General features: G+C 38.2%; 1 protein-coding gene across 2 annotated transcripts in view; it reads left to right on the forward strand.

The window, feature by feature from the left end:
• The window catches only part of ACMSD (aminocarboxymuconate semialdehyde decarboxylase), a gene marked incomplete at both ends in the record, with an annotated part of 45,898 nt that overhangs the window by 20,406 nt on the left and 8,824 nt on the right, over positions 1-16,668 (forward strand). Inside the window, 5 exons of one of the 2 annotated variants that reach the window (XM_081262202.1) lie at positions 2,322-2,371; positions 3,649-3,885; positions 9,465-9,558; positions 12,219-12,314; positions 14,015-14,187. In XM_081262202.1, the coding sequence (XP_081118328.1) occupies positions 2,322-2,371; positions 3,649-3,885; positions 9,465-9,558; positions 12,219-12,314; positions 14,015-14,187 (650 nt within the window). The remainder of the gene's footprint in view (positions 1-2,321; positions 2,372-3,648; positions 3,886-9,464; positions 9,559-12,218; positions 12,315-14,014; positions 14,188-16,668) is intronic. The other variant, XM_081262203.1, reaches the window with a different exon arrangement.

Raw genomic sequence — 16,668 nt, forward strand, 5'->3', positions numbered from 1 at the left:
CCTCACACATGCTAGGCAAATACTCTACCACTGAGCCACAGCCACAGCTCAGACCCAATTTCTTTTTGTCTCAGTGCACTAGATAGGTAGGTAGGTAGGTAGGTAGGTAGGTAGATAGATAGATAGATAGATAGATAGATAGATAGATAGATAGATACACAGACAGATCTACTGACACAAAAGGGGTATAAGGTTAAAAAAAAAGGTAATTGTGCAATCTCAGAGTACTCTATGATGAAAGCAATCTGAGAATCTGAAAGAAGAGGATTAGGAAATTTTTGTTTCAAAGCTGAATTGCTAACAATTTCTAGGAACTGCTTGCATTCCTTATATCTAAAAAGAAAACAAGTCCTCACGATTAAGAATTTCAAAGACTAAAATATATGATGGCCACATAATGCTTTCATTTATTACTTCCTGGCTGACTATGCTCCCTGAGGAGAGCATGCTCCAAGAAAATGCATCAAACCTTTCAGACTTACACGAGCCAAGCCCATTCTGGGGAATTCACCCCTTCTGGCACTACCAGTCCTCAATTGTGACATTGATGATCTAAATTTGAACCAGAAAACAAACAACACACTCATACACACACACACACACACACACACACACACACACGTGCACACACACACACACACACACCAGTTTAGAACTACCATTTTCCTAATCAAAGAAAGAAAAATTTAGAAGTTTATATGTATTTATACAGAAAGAGAGAGAGAGAGAGAGTAGAAGACTTTGATTTTATTCCAAGGAATCAACCTGGCAGCCCAAAATGACTAGGTGGTCTCTGGTGTGTTAGAATCTATAGGAAACTTTTGTCTAGGTGTGGCTTTCCATTTTTTATTTATTGTTTGTTTTTTGTTTATTTATTGGCACCAGGGATTGAACCCAGGGGGACTGACTTAGCCACATCCCCGGCCCTTTTTATTTTTTATTTTGAGACATGGGTAAGTTGCTTAGGGCCTCGTTAAATTGCTGAGACTGGTTTTGAAATTGCAATCCTCTGCCTCAGCCTCCTAAGCTGCTGGGATTGCAGGAGTGTGCCACCACGCCCAGCTGCTTTCTATATTTTTTTAACAATTTAAAATATACCTTTATGGCCTGGCATAGCAGCACATACTTCTAATCCTGGCAATGCAAAACAAAATAAAATATTTATATAAATATTTTAAATATAAATACTTCATATATATTTTAAAGATAAATATTTTAAATATATTTTAAATATAAAATAATATAAAAAAAGTCTCAAAATAAAATGGGCTGGGGATGTGGCTCAGCAGTTAAATGCCCCTGGGTATAATCTTGGGTACCAATTCCTGGTATATATATGTCTCTATATAAATTTTATATATAAATTACACACACACACACACACACACACACACACACACACACACATATCCCTAGGTGGCATTCAAATGGAACTTTTCAGAATCTGAAGCACTTCCCTGTTCTAAGAGTACATTAGGATAGAAGCAGAGCTGGAGAAGAACATGCTTCCTAGATCTACAACAAAGAGCAAGGCTTTGCTATAGATGTGAATGGATAAAAATGGCCCATGCTTTCAAGGAGAAAACTAGCGGGAATGAGACTTGGCTGATTAGTGTCAGAAATCATTTATGGCTATAGTATAGATGGAAGTACACGTCTCTTTGGCTGTTGTTGTTTCAGTCCATTGCTATCATTGAGAAAATAGTCATGACTAATCCTCACTGAACATTTACTTTGTGTCATACACTGTTCTGAACACCCAACAGGTATTGATTCATTTAATTCCTACAACAGCTCCAGGAGGTGGGCTCTCTTGAAGACAAGTGATTCTTGGCATCCTAGATTCTGGAGCCAAACTCAGGATCCCATTCTGGATATTTCAGACAATGAGGCTCCAACTAGGCTGATTTAGGAGCTGAATTAAGAGGGTAGGGAAGAGTGCTAAGAGATGCATTGTCATGTGTGACCTAAGTTGAAAAATCCTGGCAGGGATGGAGGGGCAGGGAACAGTGGAAAATGTCTTGCTTAAATAACACTTTACAGGAAGGAGGGTGGGAGAAACTCCTGGTCAATGAGTCAACTTATTTTTCTTGAATGACCTAATTTTGGTCCAGCCTTTACCTCTCTCCCAAGATCTTAGGCTGATGGATGAGGTAGGCCTGGGAAATGGCCTGAGAGAAGGGGCACAGGGAGGAGCACCCAGGGAGAGGTGACAGGAGGAGGTTGGGGCAGAGGCTTGCTGGCCTCTTCGCTCTGGGAAAGGCAGTAGTGCCTGGGTTATTCTTCTCACCAGCTTTGCTTTTCTTTGTGTCTGTGTCTAGGAGTATCAGTGCAAGCTCTTTCCACCGTTCCTGTCATGTTTAGCTACTGGGTGAGTATGAAACTTCAGACCATCACCCTAGTGGGGAATGTTCATGTCTAGCTCCCCAACAAGTGACCAAGGCTCCCCCTCCCCCAACAACAGCAGCATCCTCTCCCAGGCCTGTCTTCTTAGCCATGTCCTTGCTCCAGAATAGTAGCCAGTAGGATGTGACTCACATTAAAGTTCCACTAGAACTCAACCTTCATCTCCACCAGAATGTACCTGTCTGGTGACTCATTCCTGCAATGCCTTGCTGGGGAACTGACAAACCAGTTTATTCTGAGGTGAGAATGATTTTGAAAAAAGATGATCACAGCCTAATGTGTTGCTTCTCCCAAGGAAATATATAATTCAAAGTGAAAGTCCTGGACTTGGATCCCTTTCCTCAAGTTAATAAATCTCAAGCACTGAAAATTTCAGGCATGATTTGGAGCCTGCTGAGGGAAACTTCTGTGTAGAGTTGAAGTTGTACTAAATACCTGCCCAGCCAAGCAGATATTCACTCCTCTTGTGATTTAAGAAGTAATGGAAATACCACCCATTCCATATACTTCCCCAACCTGTGTTCATAAATCCAGTATTAGAGGGTTAGTCCTTCTCTGCTCCTGTGTTTAGATTCACTACTTAAAATAAAATGCCTTAAAACCTCAGTATGCCTGAACTTATCAAACTAAGCATCACTGGAATTGCAAGTAGAGTACCGAATTTCTGGCAGCAGGGTGATGTTGAAAGAAAGAAGACAGTGCAGAAGAGAGAAACCAAAAGCAAAATTTATCTGTCTTAGCCTTTTGCTGAGTCTAGCTCCAAGTGTCATAGCCAATAGGAAGGATATATAAGAGGACAGACAAGGATGGTAGAGGTCTGTGAGCAAGGCTAGCATCCCTAAAAGAAGAGTGATAAAAATGTGAACTGATGGTAGCTTCAGGCATTGGGCCAGATACAGCCTTCTAACTGAGGAAGCTATCAAAATCTGTCTGCAATTGGTGGTAGCCCATTTTCATTTCGTCTCTAGTATGAAATGGCCCAGTAATTAGGATGCCAGTCCCAGTAATCTATTCTAGCTTCAATTTTTCTAAGTGACCAGTATACACTGGCAGTTTTCTTTGATATTTACAAAGATTGGGTCTTCTGTGGGGAGTGCCTTTCTCATTCTGTACCTCAGCTTTATGATGGGTAAAGCCATTGAGAAGGACAAATAGCTTAGCCAAGAGAAGGCATTGTTTAGAGTAAATGACTAAAGAAGTAGGTTTTGAACAACATAGTTTTCCCTCTCCTGTTTCCACCAGGCCAAACCTCAAGACACTTTGGATCTATGCCAACTTTTAAACAACAACATAGCTGCCACTGTTGCCAGCCACCCCAGGAGGTTTGTGGGTCTGGGGACATTACCCATGCAGGCTCCAGAGCTGGCCATCAAGGAGATGGAGCGCTGTGTGCAGGAGCTGGGATTTCCAGGGGTCCAAATTGGCTCCCACATCAATAAGTGGAACCTGAATGAGCAGGAACTCTTCCCGGTCTATGCAGTGAGTACACAGCTGTCACTCAACCAAGGCGTAGCCCCAGAACACGTAGCTGGGGACAGGCACCTTGCTGGGTGCTAGTAGGAAGATACAGGCACCTCCCACTGGGGTGGAAGACAGAAATAACTTATATGTAGACAGGAGATGTGGAAATCCTCTACCAAAACTCCTCCCGAAAAGGAATGGGTCATTTTACAGAAGAAGGGCAGTGTAAATACTTCCTAGGCCAGTTCTGAGTTAACTCAGTGATGACATATCTCTTCTTCCTATCATTCTTGTTCTCTTTTTAATCTTTTATTTGGAAGCCTAAATATCACCCTCATTACAAGCATTGTGTATAGAACCATGTCAATGCCAAAAAAATTTGGGTTTTCTTTGGGAAAAATACTTAATGTATTTCAAAAATATGAAATAAATTTGAAGAAACTATGGAAAATACAGAAAAATATAAATAAATAAAAAGTCACCCTTAATCCTACAACTCAAAGTAACAACCGTTGTAGTACATTTTGTTTTTTTAAAACTGCATATATCCTAAGCCAACCTCAGCAACTTAGCAAGACCCTAAGCAACTAAGTGAGACCCTTTCTTTAAATAAAATGCAAAAAAGGGCTGGGGTATGGCTTAGTGGTTAAGTGCCCCTGAGTTGAATCCCTGGTACAAAAAGAAAAAAACTTCATATATCCATACTTTAACAAAACTGACATTTTTTTACACTTGTGTTTTCAAATGCTAATTGAGAACTTCCAAACTAAATGAAATTTATCTTAATGTGTGATTTTTAACTGCAGAATATTTTAATATATGGATTTATTTTTATTTATTTAACCTGACCTCAATTAAGAAACTTTTTAAATTATTTTTTATTTATTTATGATAGCAAAATGCATTACAATTCTTATTACACATATAGAGCACAATTTTTCATATATCTAGTTGTATACAAAGTATATTCACACCAATTCATGTTTTCATACATTGTACTTTGGATAATAATGTCCATTACATTCCACCATCATTTCTAACCCAATGGCCCCTCCCTTCTCTTCCCATCCCTCTGCCCTATCTAGAGTTCGTTTATTCCTCCCACGCTCCCCCTCCCTACCCACTATGAATCAGCCTCCTTATATCAGAGAAAACATTAAGCATTTGGTTTTTTGGGATTGGCTAATTTTACTTAGCATTATCTTCTCCAACTCCATCCATTTACCTGCAAATGCCATGATTTTATTCTCTTTAATTGCTGAGTAATATTCCATTGTGTATATATACCACATTTTTAAATCCATTCATCTATTGAAGGGAATCTAGGTTGGTTCCATAGTTTAGCTATTGTGATTGTGCTGCTATAAACATTGATGTGGCTGTGTCCCTACAGTATGCTGTTTTTAAGTCCTTTGGGAATAGACTGAGGAGAGGGATACCTTGGTCAAATGGTGGCTCCATTCCCAGTTTTCCAAGAAATCCCCATACTGCTTTCCATATTGGCTGCATACTATTTATTGATTCTTGATTTTAATTCTTGTGCCAAAGAAGTCTTATTAAGGAAGTTAATCTCCATCCCACATGATGGACATTAGGGCCTACTTTTTCTTCTATTAGATGTAGGGTCTCTGGTTTTATTCCTAGGTCCTTGATCCATTTTGAGTTAAGTTTTGTGCATGGTAAGAGATAGGAGTTAAATTTCATTTTGTTGCATATGGATTTCCAGTTTTCCCACCACCATTTGTTGAAGAGGCTACCTTTTCTCCAATGCATGTTTTTGACAACTTTGTCTAATATTAGATAATTGAAATTTTGTAGGTTAGACTCTGCGTCCTCTATTTGGTACCATTGGTCTACCAGTCTGTTTTGGTACCAATCCCATGCTGTTTTTGTTACAATTGCTGTATAGTATATTTAAGGTCTAGTATAGTGATGCCACCCGCTTCACTCTTCCTGCTAAAGATTGCTTTAGCTATTCTGGGTCTCTTATTTTTCCAGATGAATTTCATGACTGCTTTTTCTATTTCTATGAGGAATAGCATAGGGATTTTGATCGGAATTGCATTAAATCTGTACAGTGATTTTGGTAGTATGGTCATTTTGATAATATTTTGACTTCTTTCTTTAAGGTTCTGTAATTTTCATTATATAGATCTTTTTCACCTCTTTCACTAAGTTAAATCCCAAGTATTTGCGGGGGGGGGGGAGTCTATTGTAAATGGGGTAGTTTTCCTCATTTCCCTTTCACAGGATTTGTCACTGATATACAGAAATGCCTTTGATTTATAGGTGTTGATTTTATATCCTGCTACTTTGCTGAATTAATTTAATAGTTCTAGAATTTTTCTGGTGGAACTTTTAGGGTCTTCTAGTTATAGAATCATATCATCACCAAATAGTGCCAATTTGAGTTCTTCTTTTCCTATGTGTATCCCTTTCATTTCTTTCATCTGTCTAATTGCTCTGGCCAGTGTTTCAAGAACTATATTAAATAGAAGTGATGAAAGAGGGCATCCTTTGTCTTGTTCCAGTTTTTAGAGGGAATGCTTTCAATTTTTCTCCATTTAGAATGATGTTGGCCATCATGGGGCTTAGCATAGATATCTTTTATGATGTTGAAATATGTTCCTGTAATCCCTAATTTTTCTAGTGTTTTGAACATGAAGGGGTGCTATATTTTGTCAAATGCTTTTTCTGTGTCTAATCTATTAAGAAACTTATAAAATCACATATTTTGAAAATGTATAGTAAAAATCTATAGTGAAAAATTATGCCATGAAATTGTTAACATTTGATGAAATTAGATGGTGAGAATATCAATGTTTGTTGAACTATTGTTTACGCTTTCTATATTTTTTTAAGAGAGAGTGAGAGAGGGAGAGAGGGAGAGAGAGAGAATTTTTTTAATATTTATTTTTTAGTTCTCGGCGGACACAACATCTTTGTTTGTATGTGGTGCTGAGGATCGAACCCAGGCCGCGCACGCATGCCAGGCGAGCGTGCTATCGCTTGAGCCACATCCCCAGCCCCGCTTTCTACATTTAAAATACTTCAAAATAAAATAATTTTCAAATATTCAGTGCCATCATTTTTGAAGAACCCAACTTCAAACATGTATCACTTCAGAATTCTATTACTAGCCCTCCTCTTCTTCTTTCTGTTTCTTCTGTAACTAAACCTGCTATACTCAATATCAGAATTCAAGATGCATGATTCCTTACTCAATTGCATTTCTAGATTCCTTACTTCCCTCCTAGAATTACAATGACTGATTCACTTTGTAATCTTTTCATTGTAAGTGCAAAATCTTTAATAATGTATTAAATAGACATTTATGGACTCACCAGGCACCCTACTCACTATCATTTATTCATTTTTTATTCATTTAATATTTATTGAGCTCTAATTACATGCAAAAATATCTGTGGTAACTGCTCACCAGTTGGGGGATTACCTGTTAAATTGCCTCCTGATTACCTGAAACATTTCAGGTTCCTCTAAATATTGAACTCCAGGAAGATTATTGGCTGCAGTGGCATAGTTGATACAGTGATGTTTCCTGGAAACCTTAATGAGCTTTGAAAAATGATTTATTTACTTGTGCATCCAAGTTGTTTCAGCACAGTGTGAGTGAAACTTCAGTTGCAAGTCATTTTATTATTCATTAGAATCAAATATATGAATTAATAAGGGGCTTAGAAAGTAACATCAGCCAATTGGAGTCCACATAGATATTTTCATTTGTGTGACTATCTCATCAATCATTCTAACTATATTAGGGGCTGCCAGTCTCTGAAGGATTCAGGAGCACATCCTGACCCCAGTGGACTTGTAATGTCCTGGGGTTGACAGCACATTTGTTTGGTTAGCAAGGCTTGCCTGCCTCACTGCTCTCTAGTTTGCGTCAGTAACCTGCTCAAACAAATGAGGAATTTCTGAGAGCCAAATTGGCTTGGTCATTTTAAAGTAAGCCTGGTGCTCCAGAGCATCTAACTATCCCCTTAATCTCCAAGATCTCTGTTGCTAGTGAGTAAACCAAATTACACATGCTCAAGTCAGTTTTTAGGTACAAAAATGACATTGTTACTGCTACAAGGCAGATGAAATGGTAGTACTAGATTGCCTGGCTCTACCATTTTTCTGCCAGGAATACTGCGTAAGTTACTTAGACTCTATCTACCTCAATTTTCTTCTTTGTAAAATGAGGGGGAATAAGAGTGTTTATCTCATAAAGGATTAAATTAGTCCATAATTGTCAAATTCTTATAACAACTTCAGCACATGGTAAGTTCTCAGTGAATGTTAGCTGTGATTTTGAGAGTATAAGTGACTTTATGTAGAGATACAATGCCTTATGTACATAAGGAGATCTTTTAAATATTGATTTAAATTGAATTGAAGTAAATCATCATAGGCACATAGATTAAAGTGTCATCTAATGAGGACTCAAATACTACTGAGATGTGCCTTTGCCAAACCCAAACTGTCCCCAAGAAGATGTTATTCTCTTTCCAAACTGCATTCATTATCAGAAATCAATTAGCTCCTCTCCCTTCAAAAGGTTTGATTTCTCTGCTCCCCAGAATCTGTTGAGTTAGAAATCTTCTTCAATTTATCCTTTGTCAGCCATTTCCAGGATTCCCTTTTGTCCAAAACTGTTTTTCCATTTTTAAAATGCTTATGTACACAAGTCACATTGCATCAGCCCAGTTAGCACAAATATTTATGTATGAAGATAGGATGAGTCACTCCAGCACCCCAATACATTCTAAAAGAAAATGTTCTAAGGAAAATGTGTTTTGAACCTTAGTAAGCACTAATATTCAATGCTTGTTGAGGGAACTTATCTTAATTAAACATTCTGTTGAATAAAGGTCATTCTATCCAGATTGTGTTTCCATTTCTCAGAAGTCCCTGGAGCAGGTTTGTCCATGACATTTATCTTAAAACCTGCCAAGCTCAGGCGAGGTGATCTCATTCACAGCAGACTGTTCAGGGATTCATCTGGGCTCTGGGGACTGTGTGAGTGCCTATGGACCCCAGAAGTTACCACCCACTGTGGGTTCTGAATGGCTCAGTAGTTCATAGGTCAGCCCAGCCCTGAAACACTGGTCTCCAACCATCCTTGTCTCATTTTCTATAGCCTCAGGTTTCCAAGTGGAAAAAAAGAAAGGAGCATTCCTGCCCTGACTTCAAGAATATCACATCTCTACTGTCTTTCCCAAAGAGAGGACCATGTAGGAGCCAGCAGGGAAATGTGCCCCCACATTGGAGGTGTGGGATTATTAGTTCCTAGACATTTTGCCCCCAGAGAACATTTGTGAGTGATGGCTATTTCCTGTGACTTGTTCTGCCAAACAACATATTAAATGCATCAACCTCAATGGTAAATCCACCAATTCCCTTTTTCAATTCTAAAAGTCCTTTTTATTTCCCAAACAGGAGCAGAGTTTATCAATGATTCGATTATATAGATCAAGAAACAATTTCAACAATATTTTAGTTTATTTATTCAGATAAGCAGTTTCCCTAAAACAGTACCTTGTATTTGCTGGCTCCTTCAAATAACCTCTCTCTTTCTCATTGCTTCTTTGAAGGCAGCTGAACGGCTGAACTGCTCCCTGTTTGTGCACCCTTGGGACATGCAGATGGATGGGCGGATGGCTAAATATTGGCTTCCTTGGCTCGTAGGTTTGTGTCAGCTTGGGGTCTGGAACAGACACCAAACCTTGGGTTTTTCCAGTCATCTCTGAAACCCTCTTGTCAAGAGAGAAAATATGAATAATTAACATGATTGAAAATAATAGCAACTGCCATTTATTGAGCAAATAAGTGCTGTATATATTACTGTTTGATTTTAATCATATCTAGTATGATCATAAATAAGTCACATCCTAAATAAATAACATATTTACTCTACAAGGTTGATATTATAATGACCACTTTACAGATGGAGAAACTAAGTCTTGGGGTGGTTAGGTAATTTGTCTACATCACATAGTTAATGAGAGAAAATGGAATTTGCACATATCTGTTTGATTGCACAATTAACAGCATCAGCTGTTATAAATGAGGGCCTGGAATTATAAGTAGAAAGTTAACTTCTTCCACACAAGGATCTGAAACCTTAGATTATAGAAGACCTGTATTCCCGATGATGACCCTGTTATTTGCTCTCTCTTCTGCTCTTTTTTATTCCCCCTGTACCAGTTATTCAAGGTTCCACATGAAAGTGAGGGAAACAGAAAAAGAAGAAGCCTCCCTTTGTCCTATCCAATCTCTTAGTATTGGTCCCAATAGGAAGGAAAGATGGAGAATAGATGTAAAATTCTGGAGCTACAAGTGAAAAGTGCAGCTAATCAAAAACCCAGTGAAAAGTGTTGGACTTTATTAGAGGGGGATTATCCATTCTCTCTCTCCAGTCTCGCCAGTCTAATTAGTATAATTATTAATTATGAAGTAATCAAATGGCAACCATCATGAAGAGTTCAATGAAAAACAATATATTGGAAGTCAAAACCAGAATTTCTGTTGCAGCTTAATTTCTATTTCACTGTATAATATGAGGCAAATCACTTCATCACCTTGGGCCCCATTTCCTCATCTGTAAAATAACAAAACTGATCTGGATTCCTTTAAAGTTATCTTTCTGCTCTTACACTTTATATGCTCCTGTGATTGCTGGTGGAAACTAAAGTATTTAAATAAGATAGCTTCCTACCCACCCCTACCAAGTTATTGAATAACAAGAAGAAGAGATAACCTAAGAGGCTCAGTCAGTTCTGCCAGCTTCCAAGATAATCTCATCCTGATTCACAAACTTTTGACAAGTCCAACAAACTTACTTATATTGCAACTTTCCACATGAAAAACATTATTTGCATATAGTCATTTCATCATTCATTTATGTAACACATGTGTGTGTATATATGTGTGTGTGTGTGTGTGTGTGTGTGTGTGTATAGATCTCCTCAAAAATATCAAGCTTTGTATTAGGCACTTGGGATATACATCTGAACAAAACCTCTGCCCTCATGGAGCTTATATTCTGGCTTGAGGAAAAAAATATTTTAAACAACTACACCAATCATAAACATGCAAACAAGTCAATTTCAAGAAAGTTATTGTGAATACAAAAATGATGTTAGTGCATTGTACAATTTCCAGCAGGGAAGGATTACAATCCAATTCACATTGTAAATGTAACTTTAGCTCCTCAATGAAGGATGTCTTATGAGGCTGTGGTTGAAGTAATTAATGGAAAGCAGAATCACAGGACCAGAAAGAAATAATGCTGTCCATTCCCCAGCTTTCAGTAAGCTCTGCCTTTAGCTTAATTCAAGATGGATATGAATCCATCATTTTTCCAAAATTCCCAGGAGGCCAGGGAGCTAGAAGTATCTCTGCCTGTGGTGTATCAATGGGCAGAATGAGCATTCAGGGAAGCCTCAGTCGGCAGCCCAAAGTCAGGCTTCCTCAGAAGGTGCAGGGCACAGCTGTACAGCATTCAGATATCTTTGAATCACAGTTGGAAAAGCAGTCATCTGGCAATGTAGCCTAAACTGGCTCCTTGGGGATGAAGGCATAAGACATGGATCAGCTGTTTCTTCTAGGAGCACAAAGCACTTGAAACAACTTATGTTAATCCTGTGATTTTCAACCTTAGCTCCAAAAGGCAGCAAAGATTTGGCAGAAATAGCAATAATAGTTAATATTGAGCAATAACTGAATGCCAGGAGCTATCTGCTGAATCCTCAAAACAGCCTATGGCAGGAACTAGCCATTATGATCCTCATTTTACAGATGAGGAAATTAAGACACAGAGAGGTAACTAATTTTTGCTGAGCACAATGATAGAATGTGACATTCTATCCAGGAACTTTGCTGACATCATACTTGCAAAATTCCATAAAAGCCTTGCAAGATAGGCAGCAAGGTCTTCATTTTTACAGGTAAGAAGCACAGATCCAGTAATATTAAATAGCTTATCACAGACCAGGAGGCAGAAAATTGCAGGAGCTAGCATTCAGCCCAGACTCCTTACACTCACTCTGCTTGCCCTACTCCATCCAAAAGTGAAGTCAGGAGAATCAGGACAAGACCTAGGTCCTCAACAGCGCTAGCCACTAGACAACTCTCTCTGTAATGGGTAAATAGGAAGCTTCAGATGATTCTTCTTGCCAAAGCAATGGCATGTATGCAGCTAAATCATGCTGGAGCTCAAGGACCCTAACTTTCTTGGGACTGACAATTCCCTGGCTATTAGCTACTATTCCTCAGCCATTAATATTACCAAGCTTCTTCCTGCTCAAGGTGACAAGCATAAACTTTGTGACTATTTCCTCTTTCAGGAATGCCAACAGAGACCACCATGGCTGTTTGCTCCATGATCATGGGTGGGGTGTTTGAGAAGTTTCCGAAACTGAAAGTGTGCTTTGCACATGGAGGTAAGACCATGTTTGCATTACTCAGCTCAGGTTGTCATAATGAAATGCCATATATGGGGTGGCTTAATCAACAGACATTTATTTTCTCACAGTTCTAAAAACTGAAAGTCCAAGATCAAGGAGTCAACAGGGTTGGTGTCTAGTGAGAGTTTTTTTCCTGGTTACAGATAGCTACCTTTCCATAGTGTTCTCACATGACCCTTTTCCTGTGCATGCATGGGTCAGGGATTAGAGTGGGGTGATTGGAGAGTTCTAATATTTCTTCCTTTTCCTACAAGGACATCAGTCCTACTGGATTAAGGGCCCCACCCTCTGATCTCATGTAACCTTAATTACCTCCTTAAAGTCCTGTCTCCTCCAAATATACTCACATTGGAGGTTAGAACCTCAACACAGGAATCCTGGAGGGTTACACTTCCATTCATAACATCCTTTCAGTCACTTTTCTAGTCATATGATGTATGGGGACCAAATTCCATTTCTGTAAGCAAATTTAGTTTGGTTGGCACGGTTTTCATTTTATTTTGTTTTTTATTTAAATCCCTCTAGTCAAGCAAAGTAAGGGGAAAAGCAGGGGCAGAGCCCATGAAAACAGAGGGAAGATCAGTGGAGTAGAGGAAGGAGATTGAGTAGGAGAGAGGAGGAATAGGAAAAGTGGAATGAATTTGACAAAAGTATATTGTGTACATATATGAATATGCCACAGTGAGTTCCACCTTTATGTATATCTATAAAGCACCAATTTAAAAAATAATAAATAGAAGGGAAACCAATAGAGTGGAGGAAGGGGAATGGAGAAGGAGGAGCCGAGGGAAAGAAGAAGCACTGGAGACTGAAATGGAGCAAATTATATTCCATGCATGTATGATTATGTCAAAATGAACCCCACTATTATGTATAAATATAATGCACTAATAAAATATTCTTAAAAGTAAATAAATCCCTCTACTCAGACTATGAGCTCTCCAGTCCCTAATATGCCACCATGATTTTGATATCACTCAACTGCTAGGTCATCTCAATATTTTGCTATGATAACCACATTAAATTTGAAAAGCTTATATCTTTACATACTTGTCTACTCTCTTTGGCACAAATTCCTCAGAAATTTGGATTTCTGGATATATTCATGCCATTTTTCCCAAGTCATCTTCCAGCATTTGGAACCCAGCAGGTCCTTTATAAATACCTGATCAGCTGGGCTATGGAAACTTCTCCTTAGAACATCAGGATTTAAAGGAATTCTTTTCAAAAATACTGGGGATTGGGCTGGGGATGTGGCTCAAGCGGTAGCGCGCTCGCCTGGCATGCGTGCGGCCCGGGTTCGATCCTCAGCACCACATACCAACAAAGATGTTGTGTCCACCGAGAACTAAAAAATAAATATTAAAAGTTCTCTCTCTCTCTCTCTCTCTCTCCTCTCTCTTAAAAAAAAAAAATACTGGGGATTGAACCCAAAGGTGCTTTACCACTGCACTACATGCCCATTCCTTTGTTTGTTTGTTTATTTATTTATTTTGAGACAGAGTCTTACTAAGTTGCTTAAGGCCTCACCAAGTTCCTGAGGCTGGCGTTGAATTTGCGATCCTCCTGCTTTAGCCTCTGAAGTCACTGGGATTTACGGGTGTGCGCCACTGCACCCAGCAAAAGGAATCCTTTTTAATCAACGCTAGCTGCTCAGTAATGAATTTTACTTGCAGGTGGTGCTTTCCCTTTCACAGTGGGAAGAATTTCCCACGGATTCAACATGCGTCCAGATCTGTGTGCCCTGGACAATCCAACTGACCCGAGGAAATACCTAGGCTCCTTTTACACAGATTCCTTGGTTCATGATCCTCGGTCCCTCAAGCTGTTAGTAGATGTCATGGGAAAGGTAAGCTAGGTTTGCTATTTGGATGGTATATGCAGAGCACAAATCTGTAACCAGTTACTTGGCAAGTTAAGTAAAGGCCAATGTGAATTCATTTTTTAAAAAATTAACTATTTAGTATAGTTGTCCCTTGATATCCAAAAGGAATTGGTTCCAGGATCACCAGAGTTACCAAAATTCTCAGATGTTCAAGTCTCTTATGTAAAATGGCTTAGTGTTTGCATATTTACTACACACATCTTCCTATATATTTTTAACTCATCTCTAGCGGACTTATAATATCTAATACAATGAAAATACTAAGTAAACAGCATAGTTATACTTTACTAGTATAGTAAATAGTTGTTACACTGTACTGTTGAAGGAATAGTGACAATGGGGAAAGTCTGTACATGTTCAGGGCAGAAGCAATTTTTTTTCCAAAGTACTTTCAATCTATGCTTGGTTGAATCCAAGAATATAGGACCCAAGGATACATAGGACCAACTAGCCATTATTTCAGTTCCATTTTATTACTTACAGCTATCTATAGAAGGTTTTCAAATATTTCCATGGAAAAAAATTGGGGGACTTTCTTAAAAGTACATGGACATACTGAAAGATTTGTAATATGATACTTGAATTGAAATCTAAATCTTTAAAAATCTTGCTCTTGGGGTTAGGGTTGTAGATCAGTGGTAGAACACTTGCCTAGCACATGTGAGGCCCTGGGTTTAATCCTTAGCACCACATAAAAATAAGTAAATAAAACTAAGGTATTGTGTCCACATATAACTAAAAAATTATTTTTAAAAAAATCTTGCTCTCTAGAAAAAAGAGAAAGTTGCAAGTAGTGTTCTATCTCTGGAATAGATACTTCATCTACTTTAATGCTCTTTCTTTGGTTTAAGAAAATCACTAAAATATGAATGTTAAAAATTCTAGTTTGGGAATAAATTATATTAATCCCTCCTTATCCAAGGGGGATACATTCCAATACCTACAATGAATGTCTGAAACCAAGATAGTACCAAATCCTATATATAAGTACTGAGATATTACAGCAGTCAGTCTGATAACAGGATGGTTACCAAGTGACTATTACGAGTAGTCTAAACAGCCTGGATACTCTGGACAAAGGGATAATTCATTTGGACTGAACAAAGTGGGACAGTGCAAGATTTTATAATCCAACTCATAATGACATATAATTTCAAACGTATGAACTGTTTATTTCTGGAATTTTCCATTTAATATTACTTTAGTGTAAATAACCAGGGTAACTGAACCATGGAAAGCAAAATACCAGGTAAGGGTTACTACTGTACATAGTTGAACTGTGCCTCTGAGTTATCTAGCTTCTGTGTTGTCCCTGGACCCAGCAGTTGATGGTGATTATTGATTCTTTTTTGGTTTGGATGGAGGTTGACAGGGAAGTATGTAAACAGGAAACCACACGGAAGAGAAGCTGAAAGAGACTTTCTGGGCCCTAGACTTTCAGCAATGAAGGAGGGGAATAGGGAAAGTGGTGGGAAATTGGGGAAAGTTCCATTCTCATGATATCCCTTCAAGCCTAGCATTCTTGGAAATGAAAACATTAGAAGAAAACACCCTTAGCACATACAAAGCCCGTCTTCTGAGAAATACCATCAGAAGTGAGGAATACCACTAGCATCTCAAACAGTACTGAGTGCAATACACGTTAGCCAGGGAGCCATATGGGAGTACATCTCTAGTAGTACTCCTAGTAAAACTCATAAGGCATTTTGCAAATATAATTATACTGAGATTTTGGCATTCAAATTTTGAATGCTTGAACTACTAAAATTTGGACAAAAGTAAACATATCCTTGGGACTGACGTCGCTCAGTGTTAAAGTGCTTGCCTAGCACATGCGAAGCAGTGGGTTCAATCCTCAGCACCACATAAAAAATCAAGAAATATTGTATCCATCTACAACAAAAAAAATATTTTTTTAAAAAGTAAATGTAGCCTCATTTTATGTGACATCACAGGCTGGTCAATTCAGGACATAGACGATATATATATATATATATATATATATATATATATATATATATATATATATATACACCCACGTGTGTGTGTATGTGTGTGTGTTTGTGTGTGTGTGTGTGTGTGTGTGTGTGTGTAAGCTCCAAAAACAAACTCCAAATCAAGAATACCTAAGAAAATTCCTAGCAGTATATATGGGCAAGAGAGTAACCTATCCAGATTGCAACAAGAAAACAGGTTCCTGAGGAATGAGGTCCCCGGGAAGGAAAAAAAAATGAAACTGATGGATTATTTAATGCATTTGAGAGGTAGAAATGATTATTTCCAAATATTAAATAGATCTGTTGGTGTGTTAGGAACAAAAAAAACAGTATATACATAGAAAATTAAACCAATGAAAGAAAAGGAAGTTACTCCAAGTAAACAAAAATCTGTATGGGGGCAGATAATCATTGTACATTATTCAACTCAGCATTAAACAATCAGCAC

The sequence above is a fragment of the Spermophilus citellus genome (genome assembly GCF_964194105.1).
Source record: "Spermophilus citellus genome assembly, chromosome: 11".
Classification (NCBI taxonomy): Eukaryota; Metazoa; Chordata; class Mammalia; order Rodentia; family Sciuridae; genus Spermophilus; species Spermophilus citellus.